At 35.7% G+C, this 27,618-nt stretch overlaps 1 protein-coding gene across 1 annotated transcript in view; it reads left to right on the top strand.

Moving 5' to 3' along the window:
• LOC128983435 (Golgi reassembly-stacking protein 2) overlaps nucleotides 1-27,618 on the top strand; it is a 39,696-nt gene that overhangs the window by 2,269 nt on the left and 9,809 nt on the right. The window contains exons 2-4 of the mRNA XM_054402728.1: nucleotides 7,122-7,202; nucleotides 7,649-7,852; nucleotides 25,534-25,751. Coding sequence (XP_054258703.1) covers nucleotides 7,122-7,202; nucleotides 7,649-7,852; nucleotides 25,534-25,751 — 503 coding nt within the window. The remainder of the gene's footprint in view (nucleotides 1-7,121; nucleotides 7,203-7,648; nucleotides 7,853-25,533; nucleotides 25,752-27,618) is intronic.

The following is a 27,618-nucleotide window of genomic DNA, read 5'->3' as shown; positions in this document are numbered from 1 at the left end:
ATTATCCTGGCATTCGCAATCACCATCAATAGGGCGCAAGGACAGTCAATTGGCAAATTTGGAGTGTATCTTCCGAAATCTGTAATTGGACACGGCCAGCTCTACGTTGCCGCCAGTAGAGCAAGGTATTTTGCTGGGCTACGGTTCTTTATTAGCCTACACCAGTGAGCGCATTTGTTCTTCCAGGTTTGTTTTAAAATACAAAGCTTTGGCGATAACTTAGAATTGGAGGAAATCAAAGAGAAATGGAGACTAATAATGTGCTTAGGCATATCGGTTATATACAATGCCGTCCTACAGTAGGTATGTTGAAACAGCTACATGTGACCACGGGACGTCCTAGTTTTTTTTTAATTCATTAGTTATAGGCCTGGCCTAACCTTTGCACATATATATTTACAATCTGTGTCAGATTGATTAGGCTAGTGAACAGAAGCTCTAGAGGTGCTTAAAAGTTGTTTCAACAGAAAATTAATTTTTGGTTAGCTAGTATATTGATGATTTTTTATATTTTTTATTTATTTTATTTTATTTTACATTCCAACGGACAGCTCCATTTTGATATTTCGTACAAATCAGTGCAATACAAACAAGACTTTCTTAAAGCTAGTTACAATAAAGCTATATACGATGATAGTAACCTTCCGTTTTCATGTATTTCTTAGTCGTACAATTACAATATAAGTTACCCTAGTTGACTTTTAGCTGGCCACGCATGAGTTTGTAATATTTTCTTTACATCCACAACACATTTATTGCCAAAGGCCCTTTCTGGGGGTCTATAGACATACCATTTTCATGTTTGGAAGTTTTTTGTTCAACTGCTTTCCAACAGCCAAAGCAACATTAGTACTGGTAATTTTTGGGAATTTCCCTTTAGGGAAGTATCTATTACCGTAGGTGGCACGGTAAAACCATTGACTTTATATCTAAAACCTAGGCCCGAGACCGATTTACTTTTTCATTTTGATGTCCCCAGAGGCCAAAAAAGCCAACTGTTAAAAATGTTATATGTAAACTATTCACATTTTATTTGTTTTGTTCATTTTTACATTTCATTAATTTCTCTCTGCTTGAAAATGTTTGTAGCCTATTAAACAAAATTCCGCACTGGTTTTTCATGTTTCATTTTAATAATTCTCTCAAGATATCCTCAAGAACAATAATATAGATTTAAATATACATATCCCTAAATGACATAACTTGAGTAAGTCCGATTTTGATAAAGTTTGGTTTAAAGGTGTAAGGCGGGATAAACTTGAAAGAGTTCGCGAACCAGCATGATCGGACCATGAGACTGGATTTTACGGGGGGGTGGGGGGGGGGGGTTTATGGGATAAAAATTGGTTTTTCTTATCATTGACCCTAAAAACACAAAATTTCACAATTTCTCCCTAGACCATTATCCTATGAAGAGCTTCAAAAACTCATTTGCTATTGAAAGTTGTAGTGGCAATATTAGACCAAACATAAGTGAAGGAATAGGTGTTTATGTATTTAACGATCGAGTAGGTACGGTCAAGTTTATTTTTATGACTCAGGAGAGGCAAATAATATATACGCTTTTCAAAAAAAGAAAATAAAAATTGATATCCAAATTTTATAGCTACAAGAGTTATCCAACCTATTTCGACATATGAATCCATATTTTAACAACTTTGGGACAGGTATAAAAAGAGGAAATCCACTGAACAACGTGAGAACGTTCTGATGTGGGGCATATAATGTGACCACGAATGCTAGAAAAGACACTGTGACTGACAGACAATACGTTAAAATAGGTTAACCAACTTTCAATGATGTAGCTGCTTTAGCCTATTCAAAGCAGATTTTGGCTGTCCAGTTAGTAACCCAGATTTTGTGGGTAAAATATGGAGCACATGAAATGGTTGATATCACCCAAATTTTCAGGTTCTCTACGGAGAAAATTTGTTTGATTAGAGGGAAGTCTCAAATCAAAGAAATAAAATGACCCAAACTTAAATTACTTAACACAGGCTATCAGGAAGGCAACAGTTTTCTTCAATTCTCAATGTTGGAACAAATTTGTTGTAACATTTTTACTCGAATTGAAGCAGATCGTTTAGCGTTTAGCATTCATTAGATGTTATCAGTTAAAACTGAGACCAGAAATAATTTAGTTGAACCTTTTACAACGCAAATAGAGATATTTAAAATTAGTTCCTAACAAGTGTTTAAACACCTCTAAGATGTAACTAGAATTACTCAAATTTAAGCATAACGTTTTCCTCGGAGTTATGTTTAATACTATGCGGCTCATTGAGCCGCACGGGTTCTCTAGTAATAAAATAATCATTTTACAGTACTCTGTGCTTAAAAATAAGAAAAATGAGTTTTGGCTATAGGATTGAACCTTTGAAACAAAACAATTATGACACTTGGAAAATTCAAGCTGAAGCTATCCAACAAAACCTAATGGAATATGTATCTGGGCAGAAAAAATGTCCTGAGGATGAAGTTGGTAAGAATGCCTGGATAGTTAAAGATCTTAAAGCAAAATCAGAACTAATATTGATAATTTCACCTAGTGAATTGAAATTAGTAAAAAACTGCAAAACTTTCAAAGAAGTATGGGATTGCCTGCAGAACAATTACCTACCAAAGTTCTGGTCCTGCAAGGAAAGCCACATTATTAAAGCAGTTAATAGTTCATAAAATGAAAGATGGAGAAGATGCTAGAGATCATGTCAACAAATTTATGGAGATTGTTGACAAACTTCAAGAAATGGACATCATTATCAATTCAGACTTACTTAGCATTATGCTACTTTACAGCTTATCATCATTTGAAAATTTCCGGGTAGCAATTGAGTCTAGAGACACTTTACCTTTTCCTAATGATTTAAAAATAAAAGTAATTGAGGAGAGTGAAGCTAGGTCAAAAGACACTTGTACGAATAATGAAGATACATTGTATTGCAAAACAAAGCATTTCAACTCCAAGAAAGGTATTCACAACACTTATAGTCATAAGAAACAAGATGAGAACAACACTACAAAAGTAGGTTTAAAAGTTAAATGTTTTAGATGTGGAAAAATAGGACACAAAGCCAACAACTGTAGATCCAAATAAATGGGAAATAGTCTTAAAGCAGAGGCTGAATGTTTCTCTTCAAATTTGAACATTTTAGGTTCTACTTCATCTGATTGGTGTATTGATAGTGGATGTACATCGCACATGTGTGGAGAGAAATCACAGTTCAGAGATATCAAAAATTCAAACGGAATTTTGAAACTTGCTTCTAAAGGAAAGACATCTGACGTTTCTGGAACAGGAACGGTTTCGCTGGAATTAAAAAATTCTGAAATCATACATTTGAATAACACTCTGTTTGTACCAGACTTGGCAACAAACCTAATGAGTGTCAGTAAAATAACAGATAAATGATTTAAAGTGAATTTTGAAAAAGAGAAAGCTGTCGTCTAAAACCAAAGAGGAAATGTAATTGTGGCAGCAGAACGTCAGGGTGGTCTTTATTATGTCAAAAGTACAAAATCTATAATGGAAAATGAAAAATCAAACTATAAAAAAGAAACTGAGATCATAGATTGGCATAAGAAGTTAGGTCATCTAAACGAGGTTGACTTAAAAACAGCTTTAAAAAATGAATCTTTGAATGGATTAACCTTCAACATGAAAGACAAAATTGGAGAATGTGTTTTAAAGGAAAATTGACACAAACACCATTTCAAACAAGAAAGATTGCAAATAATGTAGGCTTGTTAGAAGTCATACATTCTGACATTGTAGGTCCTATGAAAGTAACTACACCTGGAGGAAATAAGTATTTTGGAACATTCATTGATGAACATTCAAGATACTGCTATGTATATTTTTTGAAAAGTAAAGACGACATTTTTGAACGTTTCAAAGAATATAAATATGAGGTGGAAAATCAAACAGGAAATAAAATCAAGTTTCTGCAAACAGATAACGGCAAAGAATATTGTAATGGTGAATTTGACAAGTTCTTAAAAGAAAGTGGTATAAGGCGAAGACTAACAGTTCCATACACGCCGCAACAAAATGGTTTGGCTGAAAGAAAAAATAGAACATTATTGGATATGGCAAGATGTTGACTGATAGAATCAAATCTACCAGGATGTATGTGGGCTGAAGCTATTAACACATCTAACTATATAAGAAATCGATGCCCTTCAAAAGCTACTGAATACTTAACGCCATATGAAAAATGGACTATAAGAAAGCCTTCAGTAAGACACTTGAAAGTATTTGGATCAAAAGTATTTGTATTAAACAAAGCTTCAAGAAAAGGAAAATTTTATCCGAAAGCAGAGCAAGGAATATTTGTGGGGTATGCAAGCAATTCAAAAGCATACAGAATTTGGATGCCACAACAAAAGCAGGTTAAAATTGCAAGAGATGTAAAAGTTCTTTCAAAAATGTACTATGAAAGAAATGAAGATGTAAATGATTACAATTTTCTTGAGCAAAATAAAATAAAAGAAAGTGATAAAAAAGATCAAGATTTTTGCATTATTCCGATCAAACAGAGCGAAAATAATGATGACCAGTCTGATTTTGACACTATATTGGAAGAAGAAAATGACAGTGAAATGGAAAATGATATTATTTTCGAAGATGATATTGAAAATCAACCTGATGATTCACCAAGCTCAAATGATATTGAAAATCAACCTGATGACTCACTAAGCTCAAATGAACATTTAGACACTGATGAAATAAGGGTATCACAGAAAAGGCTAAGAAAACCTCCTCTTTGGACAAAAGATTATCAAATGTCAGCTACCTGCAATGAAGATTCAACTTTAGAATCTTCAGAGGAATGGAATGAAGCAATAAAAGAGGAAATAAAAGCTCATTTAAAAAATGAAACTTGGGTGCTCGAGGATAGAAACAAAGAAATTAATGTAATTGGTTGTAAAATGGTATTAAAGAAGAAACTAAAACCAAATGGAGAGCTAGAAAGAAGAAAAGCACGATTGGTAGCAAAAGGATTTGTACAAAAACCAGGCATTGAATATGATGAAACTTTTGCTCCGGTAGCAATGCTAAGTTCAATAAGACTTATGCTTGGACTTGCTGTTGAAGATGATCTAAGTATTGATCAAATGGACGTTTCAACTGCTTTTCTAAATGGAGAAATAAAAGAAAAAGTTTACATGGAACTTCCTAACAACTTTGAGGGATACCCCCAAGAAATAATGGTGGATGAGAGTGAAAATGAAGATAAAAAACTATTCAACAAAACAAAGAAAATGATTACTGACTTAAAAAATTCTCAAAACAAAAAGGTTTGTCTACTAAAAAAGGCAGTTTATGGTTTAAAACAATCAGGAAGACAATGGTATATGAAGCTTGATGAAAAACTAAAGGAACTGAAATTCACACCATCTCAACCTGATCCTTGTATATACATTTCAACAGTAGGTGGATGCAAATCAATAATCTCTGTATATGTAGATGACATTTTAATTGCTACGAAGAACCAAAAGTACCGCAATTACATCAAAGCCCAGCTCATGAAAACTTTTGAAATGAGAGATTTAGGTGAACTAAGCTATTGTCTGGGGGTTGAGTTCACAAGAAAAAATGGAAGGATATCAATGTCACAAACGAAATACATAAATGAAGTCCTGAAAAAATTCAATATGACTGACTGCAAACCAGCTGTAACTCCACTAACATCAGGTCTAAAATTGGTTAAAGGACATGAAAAAGATTGTAACTACCCATACCAAAAGTTAATCGGTTCATTGATGTATTTGTCAATAGCCACAAGACCTGACATAACACATGCTGTGAGTTACCTGAGCCAATATAACTCTTGTTTTGGAAAAGAACACTGGATTGCTGCAAAGAGGGTTCTCAGATATTTGCAAGGCTCAAAGAACTTGTGTCTTGAATTTTTCAAAACAGGAAAGCCATTAATTGGAGCAGCAGATGCAGATTGGGCATGCAGTGAAGACAGGAGATCATACACCGGCTACTGTTTTAAATTTGGCGGTGCTGTAATTTCCTGGGAATAAAAAAAGCAGAGGACTGTAGCCCTGTCTACGAGTGAAGCGGAATACATGTCATTGACTGAAGCAGCAAAAGAAGCCATTCATTTAAAACAATTGATTAATGATATGGGAAGACCTCAAGAAGTCATTAAAATATTTTGTGATAACCAATCAGCTATTACAATGGCTAAAAACTCCATTATAGGAAGTAAATCTAAACATATCAGTATCAGAGAACATTTTATGCAGGAAAAAGTACAAAATGGAGAAATAAAGTTGAACTACCAACCCACAGAATACATGGTTGCTGATATTTTTACTAAAGGACTAAGCAAACCAAAACATCACAAATTTCAAAAGTGCCTAGGACTTTTACCTAGCTAAGTTGGGTGAGGGGGGATGTTGAATATTGCAACCCAACTCATCTAGTCTGGATTAGTGATGGACCATCATACGTTTTTACATTTAAAAAGAATGAAATATAGACTGTCAGCCGTGCTGCGGTTGCCATGGTTACCATAGGTTCCGGCGCACACCGCTGTAGTTTACGTAGCGCGTACGCCGTAACTACCGTGGTGCTCCAAGCGGTGTGCGCCAGAACCTATGGTAACCGCAGCACAGCTGACGGTCTATATTTAATTCTTTTTGTCTATGATTTTACATATGCTGTTGTGTACTAAATATAATTCAGTGTTGTGTTGTGCTTGTAAGAAAATAAAAAAGTTTATAACAATTTATTCTTTCATTAACTTTAATTTCACCAACATCAATCATGTAAAAAACAAAAAGTTTATGGTTTCAAATAATGCCCAGAATATTGTGTGAAAAATCATGTAATGTAGGAATAGCAAAAAACACCTCTTGTTGTTCATATAATTCAATCATGTCAACTAGAGCTCACAAGGAACAGTTTAAAATCCTGCATCTTTTTAATTAGAATGATGTGAAACATGTGATGTTTCTCTGAGAGTTTCAAACCCTCCAATTTTATATATAAATACTCCCATCTCTGAATAATAAAAAAAAAATTGAACAGAATTAGTATCTTTTGATGTCAGGTAGAACGTATTACAGCTTTTATTACTGTACTGACCGAAAAATCCTTGTTATAGGTCCAAGATGGATCCCCAGGCCAGGTTGCAGGTCTGGAAGCATTCTTTGACTTCATTGTGGCTATCGGCAATACCAGATTGGTAAGGATAAATGTGCTGTTAATACTTTCTGAAATGTACTATTAATTTTAAAGTGTAAATAAATGCATTAAACTATTTGAAAATCTTGATCCCGTCACAATTATTTTGAAATTCATAGGTCCTACTATCTGCCAGAGTCCCAGTCTTGGCAGTTATCATTGATAGAGGTTTCACTATAATTTGTACCTGGGTTTTGTTTTATATACAAACTATTTTAGGATTAGCTATCAAACAAGTGACAATTATTGGAAAAAGTTCATTTTGCATTACGGCACAAAAATCTTTTAAATGAAAAATAGGTCAACCTGCATATATCTTCTTATCAACTTAGAGAAAAATGTTATATGTCAATAATTGTTTCTATAATCACCAGTTGCAAATTGTTATGGTTAGTATTACAGGGTCACAGTGTAAACCTTGCCTGTAATTTGATTGTTTGGTTCCAGGACCAGGACAATGATACACTGAAGGAGCTACTGAAGGCGTCAGTTGACAAGGAGCTGAAGATGGTCGTGTACAGCAGCAAGAGTCAAAGCGTGAGAGAAGTAACCATCATCCCCAGCACATCCTGGGGTGGTCAGGGGCTGCTGGGTGTCAGCATACGCTTCTGCTCCTTCGAGGGCGCCAATGAGAATGTTTGGCATGTCCTGGTAAGCTGGATGGGTAAAGTTTTTTTTTTTTTTTATGGTGTATACTTGTATATCCTGTTTTACGTGGCATTTTTTAAGACCACTTTCGCAGTTCACCTCAGGATCAGGGGACTATCGTTTGGTGTGAATAAGAAGTTTCTCAATCGGTTCTGGATGGAGAAATGTTTTCCTGAAGATTGTATTATTTTAGACCAGAAAATTGTTGTTTACAAGTACCGTTAAAGTTAGCTGGAGTACAGTAAATTTACCGGTCAGTTTTGCAATAGGCTTTAAAGGAAGCTTTACTACAACAATGCTACCTCCCCAGCATGCATAGATTCACAAACCACAACTATGCACATACTGAATTTTGTTAGTTTAAATTGAATCACTTTGATTGGCGACCCCATTGTGTATAGTCGGGACCACATAAGTTTGCAGTTGAGGGGGGAGCCTATTTACTACTGATGGTCGGATCCGGATATCGGATTACCGGATCCGCCGGATCTGAGCTAGAACCTACGCCTGACCGGATCCACAAAAAAACGGATCTTGGGCTGGATCCGGTTTTAATGGATCCGATTTTTTTTTACTATTAATTAACACAATAGGTCTAGAGATGTGTGAGTATTCCAGATTTTGAGTTTGAGTAGAGTACGGCCTTGAAACTCAAGCTTATCTTCAAACTCGCCAGTTTGGTTTAAAATTGTAAAAAAAATCAATATTTGTTAAAATGTAACTTGTGTTTAAATAAAATGATGGATAATTTGTATTACTGAAGATTCTACGGTTATACAAATATTTCTTCAGTGTAGAAATAAGCAAAAGGTAGTTGTCCTAATCTATTTTTGAGCGGAGCGAGCGAAGCGAGCGAAGCTCTTATACTACACTCCTGCTTTTTTATTACAAATACTCCTCCTGAACGGCTGAAACGATCTTCACGAAATTTAACACAGTCATAGTACCCAACCATGGGAAGGTATAAATCTGAAATGGTACAAATCGGACCATAGGAATTTTCCTTACATGAATGCAAACTTTTAGAAATTTAACATGGGCCTTATGGGTTAATTGGTTGCCATGACATTATTTGCGAGTCAACACTAAAAAGTAAACAAGAGCCTCGACATATGTTAGTAAACAAATCTAACACATTGTAAATACAGTACAAAGGAAAAAATCGGATAAATACTAAAGTGCATATTAGTCTATTGCATGTAATGCGAAATTTATTAACAATCAGTTCTATATTGAGTGATTAAATTCATGCCGTTTTTATTTAATTTTATAATCGTTCTGTTCTTTTTAACAACAATGAATAGTCAACTAATTAGGCCTAAGCCTATGTTGTGTGGAGAAGGAGAATATAAAACGAGGTTATTAAAAACACTACAACATATAACTATGTAATAACAAATATCACACCGCCCTTGATTTGCAAGTAAATTTATAAAAAATGTAATGTAGCTAAAAATACAAAATCATTTTGCGAAATGAAATCACAACCACTTGGTTTACCGGTAAGATTTAAAACTAAATGGTGTAACTTAGACAATAAAATCCCAAAGGATTAACTAATATTGCCGTGTGCACTTCGACAAAAATTAATCACCAATTGAATTAGGCCTACTTTGCTCCTCTGTCAAATTCATGACAAGATATTTAACATCGTCGTTTAACCAAAATAGGCCAACCGGTAGACCTATTTTCTACCACCTCGCTTTACCCTGCGATACTAATTAACAAAATAGTTTTTAAACATTGCCATATAGTAGTCTAAATTTAAGTTGAAAAATATATAGGTACCAGATACTAGGAAAAATAAGGTTTAGGGTTAAGCAAACTGCTTATTTTGATGTTTTATTACAAATGTAATGTAACGTAAACCAATTCCTAAAGTTTTCACTTATTATTTTTAGTCTACTTCATAGTCGTATTGATAGGCCTACATTTTATTGCACAAAAGGGAAATTTTGAAAGTGGTCGACGATATATTTCTTACTTTTAACTGCTAAAATAAAACTAGACCTAAGTTATAGGCCTATACTTAAACGAATTGATAATTTAAATAATCGATTAGCCTATATCAATTATTTGCTGTTAGGAAATGATTACAAACATAAAGTTATTGTATTTATAAAAAATGCATTCTAATCCCAAAATTAAATTATAAATGGTTCAGATAAAAAAAACTAATTAGTGAAGTTAAGGGAAAATTATATTCTAACAAAATCGGAAGCAAAAAGTTATGACCGCCGACGAGTTTCGAACCCGGGTTCTCACGATCGTCAGTCGGGTATTTTAACCACTACACCACCAACGCTGTTTAATCAACGGTGTCGACAGGACATTTCTGTTCCGCAATCCCAGTAACTGGCGCGGCAACCAACAATGCCTTTAAACATGTGTTAAAACTATTTCCACGATCCCCGTGGCTAACCCCAACCCCTCACAACAATGTTAACAGTTAAATTGAGGTACAGTAATTGAATTGGTGAGTTTGATTTTGTTTTAATACCAAGAAGACATTGAAGAAAAATAGAGGAAAGGAAATTCTACATACAAGAGGTAATAATAATATAATAATAATCGTTATTACCTTTTAATAATACAGGTCTCACATAGGCCTACCATGATTCATTTGCAGTATAGAAATTATATATATATGTAACTTAATGCAATTTAGTGTACAATGATACAGCATAAATAACAGCATAGGTATTAACTTAATATCTATATTTTTGGCAAAGCCTATTGGTATATTGCTGAAACTGAATTCTGGTTTATACCACTTAATAGAAATTATATATATATGTAACTTAATGCAAGTTAGTGTACAATGATACAGCATACAAATAACAGCATATAGGTATTAACTTAATATCTATATTTTTGGCCAAGCCTATTGGTATATTGCTGAAACTGAATTCTGGTTTATACCACTAATAAAGTATGTTTATGGCTACTTAAAATGTGTCACCTATCTTACTGTTTTCTCTCATTCAAAAGTCCAATCCTCAAGTCCATTTAAATTTTTTTCCTAACTATGAAATCGTGAAAGTTTTACTTTTAAATGTAATAAATAGTAATATTAACATTGACCACTAAGCTGTGCGACATTTTGGTTACAAGAATAGCATATAATTTTGTCAAGTTTATAAGCCAGCTATACATTACTTTAACAGTTTACATTATCAAAGAAAGAGCGATTGATTATACTATTAAACAGCTTCGAGTCTATGCAAATGGTTTTATCGAGCCAAGACACAAGCTATTGTCTCCAAGTGTACTTTTTAATGAAGGATTGTTAAATTTTTCTTTTATTCTGTATGTTGATTCTTATTATACAGCTTATAATTATTATACCCTTAACTATTGGTACAAGTAGACCATTAAACATCACCATGTGTTAGAAGTTTTTGCCTGTTTTAATCAAGTTTGTCTTGAATTATGCGCTGATCTAAATTACTACATAATTTCTGTCTAATACACAATGTTTTTGGCAAATTAGTCCTGTTTGATTGTCAAACTGGTGGATTGACTCAATATGAGCTATAGCAACAACTGTTATGACTCATAAACTATTTCATAAAAAAATATTTAGAAAATAGGATTTTAGATACTAGCGCATTCTGTGACTGGCTCACACGACTACGTTTAAAAAAAATAAATATATTTTGGCAAAAGCTGGTCCATATAGGTGGAATGTAGGATGTCTACTTCTGTATCCAATTGTCAATTATTATATCTGATTGACTGTTACTAAACACTGTTTGAAATTAATATTTTGATTTTATTTACTATTTTGATTCATTAAGCTTAATTATGAGGGTTGTTTTCAAGTTAACTATCAAAATGTGTATGTTTTCTCAGGCAAATGCCACGTTTACGGAGAGGTGGGGCCAATCTTGGGCGACGCACCGTTAACGCATCCCGTCATGTTTGGCGGGCGACTACAACTGATGAAGAGTATGCTCAGAGGTTTAAGCAGAATTTGGATGAACTTTTGTATCAACCATGCTCAATCTGTAAACGCTTGGACATAGTTAGCAATGATAACTACATTTGTACATCATGCATCAAAAATCCCGAAAAATTCTCTTCGGCAAACAACATGCAACCATCAATCGTTCCTGCAGAACTCCAAAATCTTTCAATGATTGAACAAATGTTAATAGCTCGAATCCACCCTGTCATGCGGGTATACCAGTTTAAAGCGTGCAGATCATTAGGTCAATATCATTACAAAGGACATGTAATAAATGTTGAACAAGATATAACTGATATCGCTACATCGCTGCCAATCGCCCCTTCACGCCTTGGGATTGTGATTGTACGCCGCGCAGGAGTAACAGGTTATTCCGATTTCCGTGTGAGGAAGCAAAAGGTCCTACAAGCACTTCATTGGCTACAAACACATAATCAATATTATGCTGATGTTCATATAGATATGGACGTTATTGAGTCTTTGCCATTGGATGACAGTGTCGCTGATGAATTAAGATATATTGACGAAGGTGGTTTATCTAATGAATCATTTGACAAAGATCATATTGAAGAAACAGCAGTTCCACTAATTCCGAGACAAAGTCAAGAATCCGCTATAATAAACCAAATAAAATGGCCAAGAGCTTCACCTATTCCCATCAATGAATTTACACACTCCGGTTATATTCCACAAGCATTCCCCCATTTGTTCCCAAACGGTGCTGCAGATTTCCTTGACCTAACTAGGAACATCAAGGTTTCATTTCGAGAGTGGTGTGAGTTTCTTATGAGATATGAAGACAAACGATTTTCTCAAGATCCTCGATTCCGATTTTTCTGCTTGAATACAATGCAAAGACACGATGCCTGTCGACAGAGTGCTATATTCGCTAAAAAAAATGACTTTTGTGGTAATATAGCACAGTTAGAAGTGGGAGTAGCTAGAAACCCGTCAATAATAAAACGTTTGCTGACATGGGGTTCCAAAATCCGTGGCACTTCATCATTTTGGTACCAACGACGTTTAGAGCTTCAGTCAATGGTTAATCAGCTGGGCGTACCAACATTGTTTCTTACGTTAAGTGCAGCAGACCTTTGGTGGAGTTGTCTGGCGAGGCATTTTGGTATATCTGTTGAAGAATTAAATTTACTTACCGAGAAGCAAGCAAGCCAAGTTATGCAAGAAAAACTTAGTGAAAACCCACTTATTGCAGACGAGTACTTTTCAAAGCGTGTTTGCATTTTTATGGACATATTGAAGGAAAAGTTAAAGATAACAGATTTTTGGTGGCGTTTTGAATACCAACACCGCGGTAGTCCTCACGTTCATGCTGTTCTTTGGCTTGAAAATGCGCCTGATGTCCGTACATTCGATACTGCATCAATTGATGATTTAGCAGTTCATAAGGCGTATTATGACACTATCGTGTCCGCTTACAACCCTGGAATAGACGCACCAAGAGCTGAAAAGCATCCTTCAAGTGTTTGGGCAACTGATATAGTTCTGGGAGATCCAATACATTTTGCACAACTATTGAACAGAGTGCAGCGACACACTCAACACAGTGTATACTGTCTTAAAGATCCCTCACATCCACAAGAATGTCGCTTTAAATTTCCAAAACCAAAATTGTTGGACTCTACATTGTCAAGAGACGAACAAGGAGTTTGGCAATATAAATCAAAGCGTAATGATGAACTCTTGAATGACCACAACCCCTTTGTGTCCCAACTGTGGCGAGCAAACACTGATTGCAAGATCATAGCATCTGAACACGCTATTGTAAACTATATATCGAAATATGCGACAAAAGGAGAACCCCAGTCACAAGATTTTCAAACACTTTTCAAAGAAATCATGACTAGCTGTACACCCAATGATCACGCAAAAAAGGCATTCACCAAAATGTTAACTAAAGTGATAGGTCAACGAGATATTTCAGCATGCGAAGTCATGCATCTCCTCACGGGCGATCCTCTGTACCATTCCAGTAGGCAGTTTGTAAAGCTATACATTTCTACTGATGATTATGTTGCTGTGGCAAATACAAGTACAGATACAGATGAGTTTATACAAACTTCTATCATGGATCACTATGCTATGAGATCAGCAACACTTGAGCCAATGACGTTATGCGAGTTTGCCACAAAGCACAAGATTGTTCGTGGTAGGCTTATCAACCACAGAAAATCACGTGTCCTTCAGCTCCGTCCGGTAGTAAAACCTGGAATAAATGAAGAAAATGATGAAATTTACTACAAGCAAAAATTACTGATGCACATTGCATGGCGAAACTGCGAAGCTTTAAAGACACACACAACATGGAAAGAATCCTTTACTTCACGGAACCTTTCATTGTGGGAACTACCAGAAATTGAAGACATCGATACTGACCACGTAGTACTACCAGAAGAAGACCACCATGACTGGCAGGAGTTGGCAAGAACACTTCCCAACCAAGCACCTCAGGATGTGATACTAGGTTACCGTGATATGGATCGAGAGTACAATGGGTTTGGCACTTATGACAAATATCCTGGACTAGAAGAGAACTTAGATTTCATACAGAAACAGAAAGAAATACAAGTAAATATTACAAACGATCATTCTAATAATGTGTTATCGCCTAATGAGGGTCAACAGAAAATACTGGACCACCTAGCACAGCAACTAGCGAATGAATCAAGTGAAAAGCTTACACTCGTGCAAGGGGGGGCTGGAACCGGAAAGTCATTTATTATAAATAAAATGGTACATATGATTGAATCCCTGCATGGTAGCTCAAGTGTTATTTTGATGGCGCCAACAGGTGTGGCTGCCAATAATATAAACGGACAAACAATACACAAGGCACTACATATAGTCCAAACACGAGGTGGTACTGTTTCCGATCTTACAGGTAAGGCGGAGCGCCAATTACAGGAAGATTTCCGTACTGTCAAAGTAATTATTTGCGATGAGATGTCAATGGTTGGCACTCGAATGCTCTCCATGATTGACAAACGTCTGCGTCAAGCATTCACTAATCGTCAAGAATTACCTTTTGGTGGTTGTATTGTCTACTTTTTTGGTGATTTCAACCAGTTGCCACCAGTTCTGGATCGCACATTACTAGCTCCAGCAGACCCAAGAAAAGTTTCTTCAATTGAAGGAAGATTTCTTTTTGAGCAGTTCAAAACAGTATTTGAGTTGAAGCAGGTGATGCGTCAAATTGGAGATGATCAGAACTGTTTCAGAGAAACTTTAAAGCGTATGGCTCTAGGCCAATTAACTCTATCTGACTATGAATTGCTTAAAACACGATTTTCATCAAACAAAGTTGCTACAGTAAAAAGTTTCACAAGCGCAATTCGAATAAAAGCAAGGAAAGACGCCGTACATCAATACAATCAACTCATGTTACGGTCTTCAAACAAGCCTGTTGCTTTAATAAAAGCAAAACATAACAACTTAACAGCATGTGGTGCATCAGAGGATGAAGCCCAAGGACTACAAGCAACTCTGCAGCTATCTCAAGGTTGTCGCGTAATACTACGCCAAAACATCTGGACCTCCCAAGGCTTGTGCAACGGCAGTCTGGGGAATGTTGTTGATATTGTCTATGGACCGAATAGATCGATGGACGACTTTCCAATTTGTATTTTGGTCCATTTTGATGGATACAAAGGTCCAACTTTTAATGGCTCTCTTCCGATATTACCACTCACTGTTGGATACCGAAAAAACAACGTGTCCTGTACAAGAAGACAGTTTCCCTTGCAAGTTGCCTATGGTATTACTGTCCATAAGGCTCAGGGAATGACAGTTGACAAAGCAGTAGTTGACATTGGTACGACAGAGTTTGCCCTGGGTCTTACGTATGTTGCAATGTCACGGGTTCGGTCCATCGAAGGACTTATAATTGAACCAGGCTTTTCTCAAGACCGCCTTCTCAAGTGTATCAACAATAATGCGGGTTGGGAAACTAAACGTAGAGAACTGGCACGTCTGCGTTCACTTATACAGCAATGAACACTATTATTATTCTTATTATTTCATTATTACTTATTACTCTGCAAAATTCCTATAAATTGATTTGATTTGATTTGAGTTCATGTATTTTTAACTGTGTGAATGTTTTCTTAACTTGTATTATGTAAATAAATGCTTTTTTTTACTGTTTAGTCAATTTTTTAGTAACTAAAAATTATTAAAACTTAATATATTAAATTAAAACTAATTATGACGTAAACAATAAATTTGTCGTTACATTTTTCAAAATTATTGATTAATGTGCTTGCTCCGCTCAATATTGCAAGCAGACAACTGCATTGTACTCCTAGTTATACCTAGCTGTCACAACAGAATACGTCAACTCAAAGCAGTCGCCAGGGACTGACTGGCAATTGTATACTGACCTCAGAATGGAATGACATGATCGGTAGTGATTTTGTTTTTAAGTACTGTTTCACAATAGAAAATTCCACTACTGAACTGTTAAGTAAGCAATAAATTTATGTTTAAAAAAAGTCAGAATAGAAACACTATAAAGGCAAAACAATAGAAGGAAGGGAGGGGTTGTGCAATGACCTCGAAATGAGCGCATGGCAACAGCGGGGGGTGGGGGCAGGAAAAGTGAGTGGAGTAGGGGGTGGCAAAGTGAGTGGAGTGTAAATTCCTACGTCTCGGACCTGTTTCCCTCCCTTTCCTTAGCATTATTGGATTGCAAATACCTTAATCTATTGGTCATAAACAGATCCCATACTCCGAACAACTCGCCTTTACTACTTCCTTCACCACTTCCTACGACTCGGACTTGTTTCCCTTCCTTCCCATAGCATTTTAGGATTGCAGATACCTTAATCTAATCGTCATAAACAGATCCCACACTCCTATCAACTCGCCTTTACTACTTCCTTCACCACTTCCTACGTCTCGGACCTGTTTCCCTCCCTTCCCATAGCATTTTAGGATTGCAGATACCTTAATCTAATCGTCATAAACAGTTCCCACACTCCGGAGAGCTCGCTTTTACTACTTCCTTCACCACTTCCTACGTCACGGACTATATTATAATCTAATGGTCATAAACAGATCCCACCCTCCGAACAACTCGCCTTTACTACTTCCTTCACCACTTCCTACGTCACGGACCTGTTTCCCTCCCTTCCCATAGCATTATTGGATTGCAAATACCATTAATCTTGTTGAGGATTTTATATAGTATTGCTTTGCTTAATGCTATATAATCAACAACTAACACAGTACAACCAAACAATGATATAACATCTGATATAACATGTTTGATTAAGGGGGAATGTTGAGGATTTTATATAGTATTGCTTTGCTTAATGCTATATAATCAAATCTCTTTTTAATGTGTCTTTTAATATCAGCTGCTTGATTATATTATTATGTTGTTCTAATATGTTCACAGTTTGAAGTCTTAATGTTTTAATATCTTTCCTTTTTTTTTACATCAATTATTAATAAAGTATTTTATGTATTTTATTCCCTCATTTCATCAATCTATTGGTCATAAAGAGATCCCACACTCTGGACAACTCGCCTTTACTACTTCCTTCACCACTTCCTATGTCGCGGGCCTGTTTTCCCCCCTTCCCATAGCATTTTAGGATTGCAGATACCTTAATCTAATCGTCACAAATAGTTCCCACAGTCTGGACTGCTTGCCTTTACTACTTGCTTCACTACTTCCTACGTCACGGACCTGTTTCCCTCCCTTCCCATAGCATCATAGGATTGCAAATATTATAATCTAATGGTCATAAACAGATCCCACACTCCGAACAACTCGCCTTTACTACTTCCTTCACCACTTCCTACGTCACGGACCTGTTTCTCTCCCTTTCCATATCATTTTAGGATTGCAGATACCTTGATCTAATCGTCATAAACAGTTCCCACACTCCGGACAGCTCGCCTTGACTACTTATTTCACCACTTCCTACGTCGGGGACCTGTTTCCTTCCCTTCCAATAGCATTTTAGGATTGCAGATACCTTAATCTAATCGTCATAAACAGTTTCCACACTCCAGACAGCTCGCCTTGACTACTTCCTTCACCACTTCCTACGTCGTGGACCCGTTTTCCTCCCTTCCCATAGAATTTTAGGAATGCAGATACCTAAATCTAATCGTCATAAACAGTTTCCACACTCCAGACTGCTCACCTTTACTACATCCCCTTCATCACTTCCTACGTCACGGACCTCAAGCTAGTGTCGTCATTTGATTATATTTATGATCCATACCGTTTCTGTTCTAATATCTGTGGAATAATGCTATCAGATATTTCTTTATCTACTGCATTCAAAAGTCAACAGCTGATCATATGTTTTTGTTTATGTGTCAAATACTGCTTCCATAAGGATTACATTGAAACTTTGAGACCCAGTGGGGCGGATTCCTGAGAGACTTTTTTAACGCCACATAGATGTTGGCACTCACCAATATGGTCTTAATCGCCATGCAAAATTTGAAAACGATTGATTCAGCCGTCTAGGAGGAGTTTGCGTATTACGAAATGCATTAGAGTCGACGTATAAGAGCTTTGCTCGCTCCGCTCAAAAATTTAAAGTTGTAGAATAAATCTCTACTAGATAACATGTTGCTCGAAATCGAGCAAAACTGAAACTTGTATGTAAACAAAATCAAAAACATAAACAGCAAGACCTTAATCAAAGAGTCGCTCTAAAATAATTTATATGACTGATTATAGATATATAAAAATATTATGATGTAAACAATATAAAAGTAATCTACAATATTTAAATTTACATTTACTCTCATACTGCTTTGGTTATCTCTTGCGTGCACTCTATGAGCACGTAATTGTCAACCACACACTGTAAAGTGAGCTTTTGACCTTATGTAGCTCAATTCCTCTCTTGATGGCAACCATCGCTTTAACATTATTAGTGTTGGAAAAAACTATAAGATTTATTTGGCCAGGTGGTGCTTTGTTTTCAGCTTTAAAAATTGCTGCAAAATATACACAGGAAGCACCATTGTAGCGAGGTAAGACACGTCTTCTGTCTCTTATTATGTACATAAGAATCTCATTTGACTCCTCGGTGCTCTCGTCCCTACATAATGTCTGCCACAGTCTTCAAAGATTTGCAATTGGGTAGGCATTGTGACCCTATTTCCCGCATATTTGCTTTGGAAATGGTTGACTTTTATAATAGGCCTATAATGTCGATTTTCGAGCCGAGCAGAGCCTGGACTATACAAGCTTGAGAGATCAAGCACAAAGTCAGAAAATCAAGCTCGAGCCGATTTTCTCAGTATTCAATACAATAATGCACAATTAAAAGTAAAAGCTTTTATATCCGTGAGGATCACGCTCATGAAATTGAAAGATTAGGCCTACGCTTTTGCCACGATCGCGGATATCGACGAGAATATTTCCCCGCGGGTGACGATGACGATGTCTCCGCGGCCGCAGATGTTCAATATTTTGCCGGGATTGCGGAAGACGATAATGACGTTTCTTTTTTAGCGAGAGATATATCTAGGATTTAGCCACGATTACGGAAAAATGATTTACCCGTCACCACCGACGGGTCGCGGAGAGATATTAGGCCGTGATATTAGATTGGGCCAAGAACGCGGGAGACGATGATGCTGCTATCTAATGATGTCATAGGTTTGGTTTCATTTGCAATCACGGTAAACTATGATAATGTTTCTCCCATGACCATGGGAAGTATATTTACGATTTTGCCGCGATCATGGAAGACGATAATGACGCCTCGGGAGATGCCTTGTCAAGTTTATTGCAAGTTTAGGCGGTAATACTTGGGAAAATGTTTTTAAAGATCATTGGGAGAGGGGGGCCCGGCGAACAAACTTGCGGGGGGGGGGGCCTGCAGGTTCTTATCGCCGCCACTGGGTGTTGCCAAATCTAATAATACCAGCTAATTTGAAAATATTGCTTTGTATATTTAATTAGTGTTGTCAACGGGCGATGTGGCAACGTCACACTAGACTTGTCTTGTGATTGGCTGCCACCAACTGCAAACTTACGTGGTCCCGACTGTAGAGTATATTATCATTTAGGAATAAGTTTATTACAGATGCATAATGATAGATGATAGGGAATATTGTGAAATTCCGCATGAAATAATAGTTAAGTAGAGAGGAATTATCTCAAATGCTATCTGATAGATCCAAAAACAAGGGTGAGTAAAGCATTTTCTTTAAAGTGGCAAAATGAACAAATTATTTGTAAAGTTATGTTAGTCTACATATCTAAATCAGCAAAAACGTAACGTATAGTAAAAATTTTTTGCTGGTAATATGGCAAAAAGTGTCCTACACAACTCACCTGCAAAGGTGTTCGGTAGCCTACTCATGTGGGAACTATCATGCTCATACTGTAAATGCCTACTTCTCGGCCTTGTAGCATAATATACGAGTACTATTTCCTCTTTCTTCCCTAATCCCTTGAATCCAGTTTCTGTAAGGTGATTGCAGCAACACATAACCAACTTTCTGCTTACTTGTGCTTGTGGTGCAGACTAGATGCTAGGAAATGTGATAACTTGGACAAATCTATATAAATAATACCCCCACCGCAGCAAACCTGCAGACTAAGTGAATTTCAACTTGTCTGAATACATTTTTAATAAAATATTTCCATAAATAACACATATTTTAATTCCCAATTTACATAACATTAGATTTAATGAGTGCTTAGATTTGCTGCTAAGGGGAAGGTAAAAAGTGTTTTTTGACCAAACTTATCCAAATTTCCTAAATGTTATCAACATATCCATAAACAAGTAAACTACAACAGTTTTCCATAAGAATAACATGGACATTTTAAACTTACACTTTTTTTCAATTTTCTCTGTAATATTTAGGCATACAACAGAGCTATGCAAATACACAAAATATCTAACATAAATTAAAGACTGGGACGGGTGGCGTCGTCCTGTAATCCAGCTACTAGGAGGTCACGAATTGTGGATAATTATTATAGGAATGCACTGTGGATGCAATGCTCCCTGGTGTGGATTAACATCCGCACTAATGAGTACTACGACTATCCGCAATGCTATCCTAATAATTTGTTAATTACGGGGAAAAAATGTGGTTCGGATTCCACAATAAACTGTAGGTCCCTTAGTTGCCATTAGCTGTATGGGCTATTAATTAACAGCTGTGTCTAAGGAACATATCGGCCTTAGTCACTAACAAGACTATAAGATCGCGCCACTCATCCTACACTCATCCTTCACTCATATTTGGGTTAAAATACGCACATATAGTCCAGTCAATGAAGGCTCAAAAGAGGGGTGTAGAGGACATGGAGAGGGGGAAATTTTTTTTCTGCGGGAATGTGTTCGGGGTAGTTAGAAGGTAAAAATACCAAAAGTCCCCGCCCCTGGCCCTGCTGCTTCAGCGGGGGGAGGGGGGGAAAGACCCCATTTTTTAGTTTTTTACTTCTACACTGAAAACCGTGCATCGTACGGAAAAAATGTAAATTATAAAAAGAAAGATGATAAAATTCTCTACAAGAATGGTCATATTCATTTCTTATGTATATGCATTAGTTTTAAAGATATTTTCAAAATAAGATAAAAATTATTTTCTAAATTGATTTTTCAGAGGTTTTTTTTCAAATAAATTCATATAATCGATTAGCCTGCTGTTGTTTTACACTAATAAGGATAGAAAACAGGTTTTGGAGCACAAACCTATATAATATAATATATCCATCGTATATATTGTGTTAAAAATAGTTTTTATAAATTTAAAAAAGTTTTGTATATTTGTCATGGAAACAAGTAATTTTGGCATAATTATTACACTAAAAATGAAAACTATTATGTTTGCAGCTACATTTGTCCAGGTTTATTTATAACAACTACCGAAACCAAGACTTTTAATACTATTGTTCGTGATCTGACTCACTTGGGACGAGAGGGTCCGACTTCTGTCCCAAAAACAGGTGCCATCTGGAACTGGAACTGAGAACCACCATCTAGGACATCTCCATCATTCAATTCTTGTTGATTAGACTCAATATTGGCTATCAAAGTGATAATGCGGTGTAGGCCTATATATTCTTCATCCTCTCCATTCATCAGAATGGGCATTCCATGTATAAAGTTCCCTTAGCAGTTCTGGCATAACGGGAAACAATTGGACATTTTCTTGCATGCACAAATTTCGCATGTGACACTGTTAGTTTTAAGAGATTAACTGTTCCTGGTTACTATAATTTCGGTGTCGCTGTTCAAATGAATACTTACTGACCAGTGGCGGTCCCTGGTGTGGGGGGGGGGGGGGTGTATCCTCTCCAAAATATTTTATAACCTAACATAAATACTAGTAGCTTGAAGATATTTTAGAGCTGAAATACTATAAAACTATACGTTATTATGCTTTAACTTCCAAATTAAATGCTGGGACCGCCACTGCTACTGACTTTTTCCAATCTGTAGCGTCTTTCTTGGTCTACCATATTCGTGCTGTTTTTTTTATTGCTATGGTATTGAACAGAGCAGCCTTTTTGGTCTTTATCATACTACTCTCAATAAATAAATGGAAACGGAGCAAGTTCGGAGCAAGTTCAAATCGTAACAATCCTTTAAATCTTGATAACTTTTTTTAACTTATACAAATCCTTTGAAACAGAATTAAAGGTTTTGCTACAACATTTTAATCATTGCAATATCAATGGTTGAACTCACAGAAGACAAAGGGAGAGCCATATTTTCCCGTGACAGCTTGTTGTCCGAAAATGATTACCATTTGATTAATTACTTGCTGACCACATAATAGAGCATCGTAACAGTTAACAGATTCATCTCCTACAACCCCAGATGCTATTGACATAATGTCTTGAGTTTCAGGGAAGAGTGGGTAATTTTAAAACATTGCTGTCAGTTTAGAAATATATGACATTTCATCATTTGTATCATTTCATCAAGGACAACTCTGTTTGGAAAACCAACTACCAACTACCCTCAAAAATGTGGGGCTGGGAGCGCAAAAAGGTAATCTGTTCCCATTTTTAACCAACGAACCACCTAACCCACGAGAAATGTTGAGAATGTTTTTTTGCAAATATACTAAAGATTGTAGCAATAAAAGATGTGCATGCAATGAAATGTCCATTAATTGTTCCTCGTTGGCCGTTATGCCAGAACTGCTAAGGGAACTTTTTACATGGAATACCCATTCTGATGAATGAGGAAGATGAAGAATATATAGGCCTACACCGCATTATCACTTCGATAGCCAATATTGAGTCTTATCAACAAGAATTGAATGATGGAGATGTCCTAGATGGTGGTTCTCAGTTCCAGTTCCAGATGGCACCTGTTTTTGGGACAGAAGTCGGACCCTCTCGTCCCAAGTGAGTCAGATCACGAACAATAGTATTAAAAGTCTTGGTTTCGGTAGTTGTTATAAATAAACCTGGACAAATGTAGCTGCAAACATAATAGTTTTCATTTTTAGTGTAATAATTATGCTAAAATTACTTGTTTCCATGACAAATATACAAAACTTTTTTAAATTTATAAAAACTATTTTTAACACAATATATACGATGGATATATTATATTATATAGGTTTGTGCTCCAAAACCTGTTTTCTATCCTTATTAGTGTAAAACAACGGCAGGCTTATAGATTATATGAATTTATTTAAAAAGAAAACCTCTGAAAAATCAATTTAGAAAATAATTTTTATCTTATTTTGAAAATATCTTTAAAACTAATGCATATACATAAGAAATGAATATGACCATTCTTGTAGAGAATTTTATCATCTTTCTTTTTATAATTTACATTTTTTCCGTACGATGCACGGTTTTCAGTGTAGAAGTAAAAAACTAAAAAATGGGGTCTTTCCCCCCCTCCCCCCGCTGAAGCAGCAGGGCCAGGGGCGGGGACTTTTGGTATTTTTACCTTCTAACTACCCCGAACACATTCCCGCAGAAAAAAAATTTCCCCCTCTCCATGTCCTCTACAATCCCTTTATTGACTGGACTAATAGTGGCGTCCCCATCTTAAATAATTGATATTGATATTGATATAGCTTCAATATACTAAATTATTTTTTTTTAAGCTCTACAAAACGGTTTGGAAAGAAATTGCAAAATTTTCTGTTTTTAGGGTCAAAAATGAGGAAAATTAATTTTAACCCCATAAAACCCCCCATAAACCCCTTTCCTATGGTCCGATCATGCTGGTTTGTGAAGTTGTTCAAATAAATGTTGCTTTACATGCTTATACCAATTTTCAACAAAATCGGATCATTTTTGCTCGAGTTATCGCGCTAACGGACACATAAATATCTATTCTATATATAATTCAGTTTTAAAAATCTTTGTACAACTGAATCTAGAGTTCTACTGGACCGATTTTATTAATTAATGGGTCGTTGAAAAGCTTAGGTCGTGTAGATTTGCAAATAATTATGAAAGTTTGTTTTTGTTATGATTTATGGTGAAAAATAAAAAAAAACATGTTTTCCTTAACCCCCCGAGTGTTATGTGTCGAAAAATCGACACATAACACACTTTGTGTAGTATTTTGTGTCAATTTTTCGACACACAAACACTGTTTACGGCGAAGCACTGTTGTGCGTATTTGTAAACAGCTTGGTTAACCTCGCACCGATGACTGATGTGTTTTATTACGTTTATCATTGTTTTAGTGTAAAAAATCAAAAGTGATATACGTGGCGCATTATAAGAAGATTTAAATGATTTTGAAGGGCTGGTTGATGATCCTGAAGAAGTAGGTAGTGATATTGATGTAAATTATCAGTATGCTGTCATTTCAACACTATTTCGAGCCATCTTTGAACTAAGCAAAGCAAATATAAATTGTCATTACAGACGTCATTATCACTGCACGATAAGTAGACCTAAATACGATTATCATAAAATTTGACTACACTATCAAAAATTCCAAATACTAATATTGTATGTACTTTGCTTTGGTTAAAGTGTAGCAAATTCCCTAATTCAATTCTGAATTTTTGTGTGTATGTCTGTTGGTTAATGTCCTTATTTCTCAGTGTTTCATGGAAAAGACAAGAGCACCTTTGTTAATGAAAATTTGAACCAGAATAAAGTGAGCAATGGTGAGGTTGAAGTAGTATTTTAGCTACTTTTAACCAGTGTAAAAAGCAACTTTCAACTATCAATTACCTTAGGGCTATGCCTCATAGATCTATATAACATTTTTTTATCATTGGATATAAAATATGGACTAACAAGATCGGGTGACATTTAATTGCAAAGCATTCCTTTTGGCTTGAAACTGTCGGATAATGTATTTACGAAGGTTTATATGTATTCCTATATGGTAACAGTTTTGCCAGCACATTTGGAAAAATGCACACTAAATATGCAAACCAACTCCTGTTCTGAATATAAGAAGGTTTCAACTTATTAAAAGATCCCCGTACATAGAACGGACTTACAACTAGTTCACTATAAATAGGGAGCACTTGGAATCGTGATTTTTGTTTTGTTTTAAATTATCTTTGAATAACAATACATTTTAGTAAAGGAGTTCTGATCAGAAAGAATCATATTTTTTTAACTAATACTAATAGTAGCCTAATTGGAATTAAAATAACTTGGAATTATGGAATGATCCCGTAAAGTCACCTACTAATATAACTAAACTCTTTAAGTAATCTGTATAAATATCAAAATAAAATAGCTGATCGCTTACAGGAAGTGCACCCTAACTCCCCGGCGGAGGCTGCTGGCCTGCATGCATTCTCAGACTACATCATTGGAGCTGACTCAGTACTCCATGAGAGTGAAGACCTGTTCACACTGATCGAGGCACACGAGGGCCGAGCGCTCAAACTGTATGTCTACAACACTGAGATGGACACTTGCAGGGAGGTGGCTATCACACCCAACTCTGGCTGGGGAGGGGAGGGCAGGTCAGTGATACCATCTATATCAGACATCAGTGTACCCTCTTGTATAAAATGGTGATATAGGGTATTCCATGTGTAAAGTATGGTAAACAGTACCAGACATCTGACACACACTTTCTCCCATTAGCGTGTTAACAACCTTTATCATGGGTAAGCGATGAGAGTAACTATGATATTTTATAGTAAAAATCACAAAAGTTGCAATAACTTTTGAACCGTAATTTTTACAGTATAATTATAAGGATCATAACATGGAAATTTTAATAAAAACCGTCTTATTTTTTTTAACTCGATTTTTTCTTATAAGAAAATAACATAAGTTACAATTAGCTTTTGAACAGTAAAAACTGGAGTTATTATGCCATTTTTTTTTTTTCAGAATTTATGGGCTACAACATAGGCTACTAAAACTAAATCAAAATCGTTTGGGCCATTTTTTAAAAATTAGATTTTTCTATTAGTTTATGGGTTTTTATGGAAAAATCACCATTTTAAATCAATATTTCAAAAAAATTTAAAAAAACTAGAGCTAGCCTACCATTAGTACCTACATGCCAAATTTCATCAAAATCGGACCACAGGCTCCTTACACATTCACACACCCATACACACACAGGCATTACTTCGGGGGGACCCAAAACGGATACATCCACTCAAAACAGTCAAAACTCAAACTGGAAAAAATTTATGAAAAAAATACTTTCTCCATATACATGGTATAGGAGGAGAAAGTAAAAAGAGTTTCTGCAGCTGCAGTAAAATTCCAAATAAATGACATCAGAAACGCTTCTAACTTTTTGCTATTTTTCTACTATAGGTATTCTAATTTTAACCATACCGAAGTCAGAATCCAAATCAAAATATCAATCTGTAAAAAGTATAAACACACAAAGAAAGCTGGTTTGCATCAGTAACAAAGCTGTACTCCATTCAACGTTTACCGTCCAGCACATGTCTAAAGAAAAAGGCTTGTTAATAACTTTACAGGAAACATAGGCCTAATACTAATTGTTAGGTGGTTTGCATGAACTGTCCTTGGCACTCTGATCAAGGCACTGAAGTAAGTTTCACAGAGAAAAGTAAACTTTAACTAGAGGACCCATGCTGCTCCGCAGCGTTAAAATAATTATTATATCCGAGAAATAATCAAATTTATAATTTTAAATTGAGTAATACAGAGTATCTTGAGCGTAACTGATTCAAACGATCATTAGCTCAAATTAAATCCTCTAATTTACTGATTATTTTGTGTCTAAAACATATAGAAAAACAGGAACAATACTAGAGCTATTGATTTTTAACCATATTAAAACATTATGAAAAATAATTTATATATTGGTTATTCACCTTGCGTTTGCTTGAAACTCGTCCGATATGAATAACTAATAGCTTAAATGAAAGCCAGTATATAACTGAAGGTTCTTAGACTAAAATATATAGGATTATAAATTTATAACTGGTAAAGGTATATCTTAATTTGCAGTAAGAATTATAAAATAAATCAAATTATGTGTTTTGGTCGTGTAATACTGTAGATAAATATTTGTAGATGATTGATGGCAAATTTGTGCGTGCATACCTTCAATTCGAGACCTCAATAATGAAAATCGGTCGGGTAGAAGAGCCAAACGAACTCGGCAAAGAAAAACCAAATTTAACTCCCATAAGAAATACATGGGGAGCAAATTTCGTTTATTTATAAGCTGATTGGGATTATTGATAAATATATGCCGATGCTTGACGGCAAATCTGTGCGTGCATACCTTAAATTTCAGACCTCAATCATGAAAATCGGTCGTGTAGAAGAACCAAACAAACTCGGCAAAGAAAAACCAAATTTAACTCCCATAAGAAATACATGGGGAGCAAA

Source organism: Macrosteles quadrilineatus, unplaced genomic scaffold (assembly GCF_028750875.1).
Source record: "Macrosteles quadrilineatus isolate MER2022 unplaced genomic scaffold, UCM_ALF_1.0 Scaffold_1__1_contigs__length_201487025, whole genome shotgun sequence".
NCBI classification, from domain to species: domain Eukaryota; kingdom Metazoa; phylum Arthropoda; class Insecta; order Hemiptera; family Cicadellidae; genus Macrosteles; species Macrosteles quadrilineatus.
The sequence above is the reverse complement of the archived record's forward strand: the minus strand, read 5'-3'. Positions and strand labels throughout refer to the sequence as shown.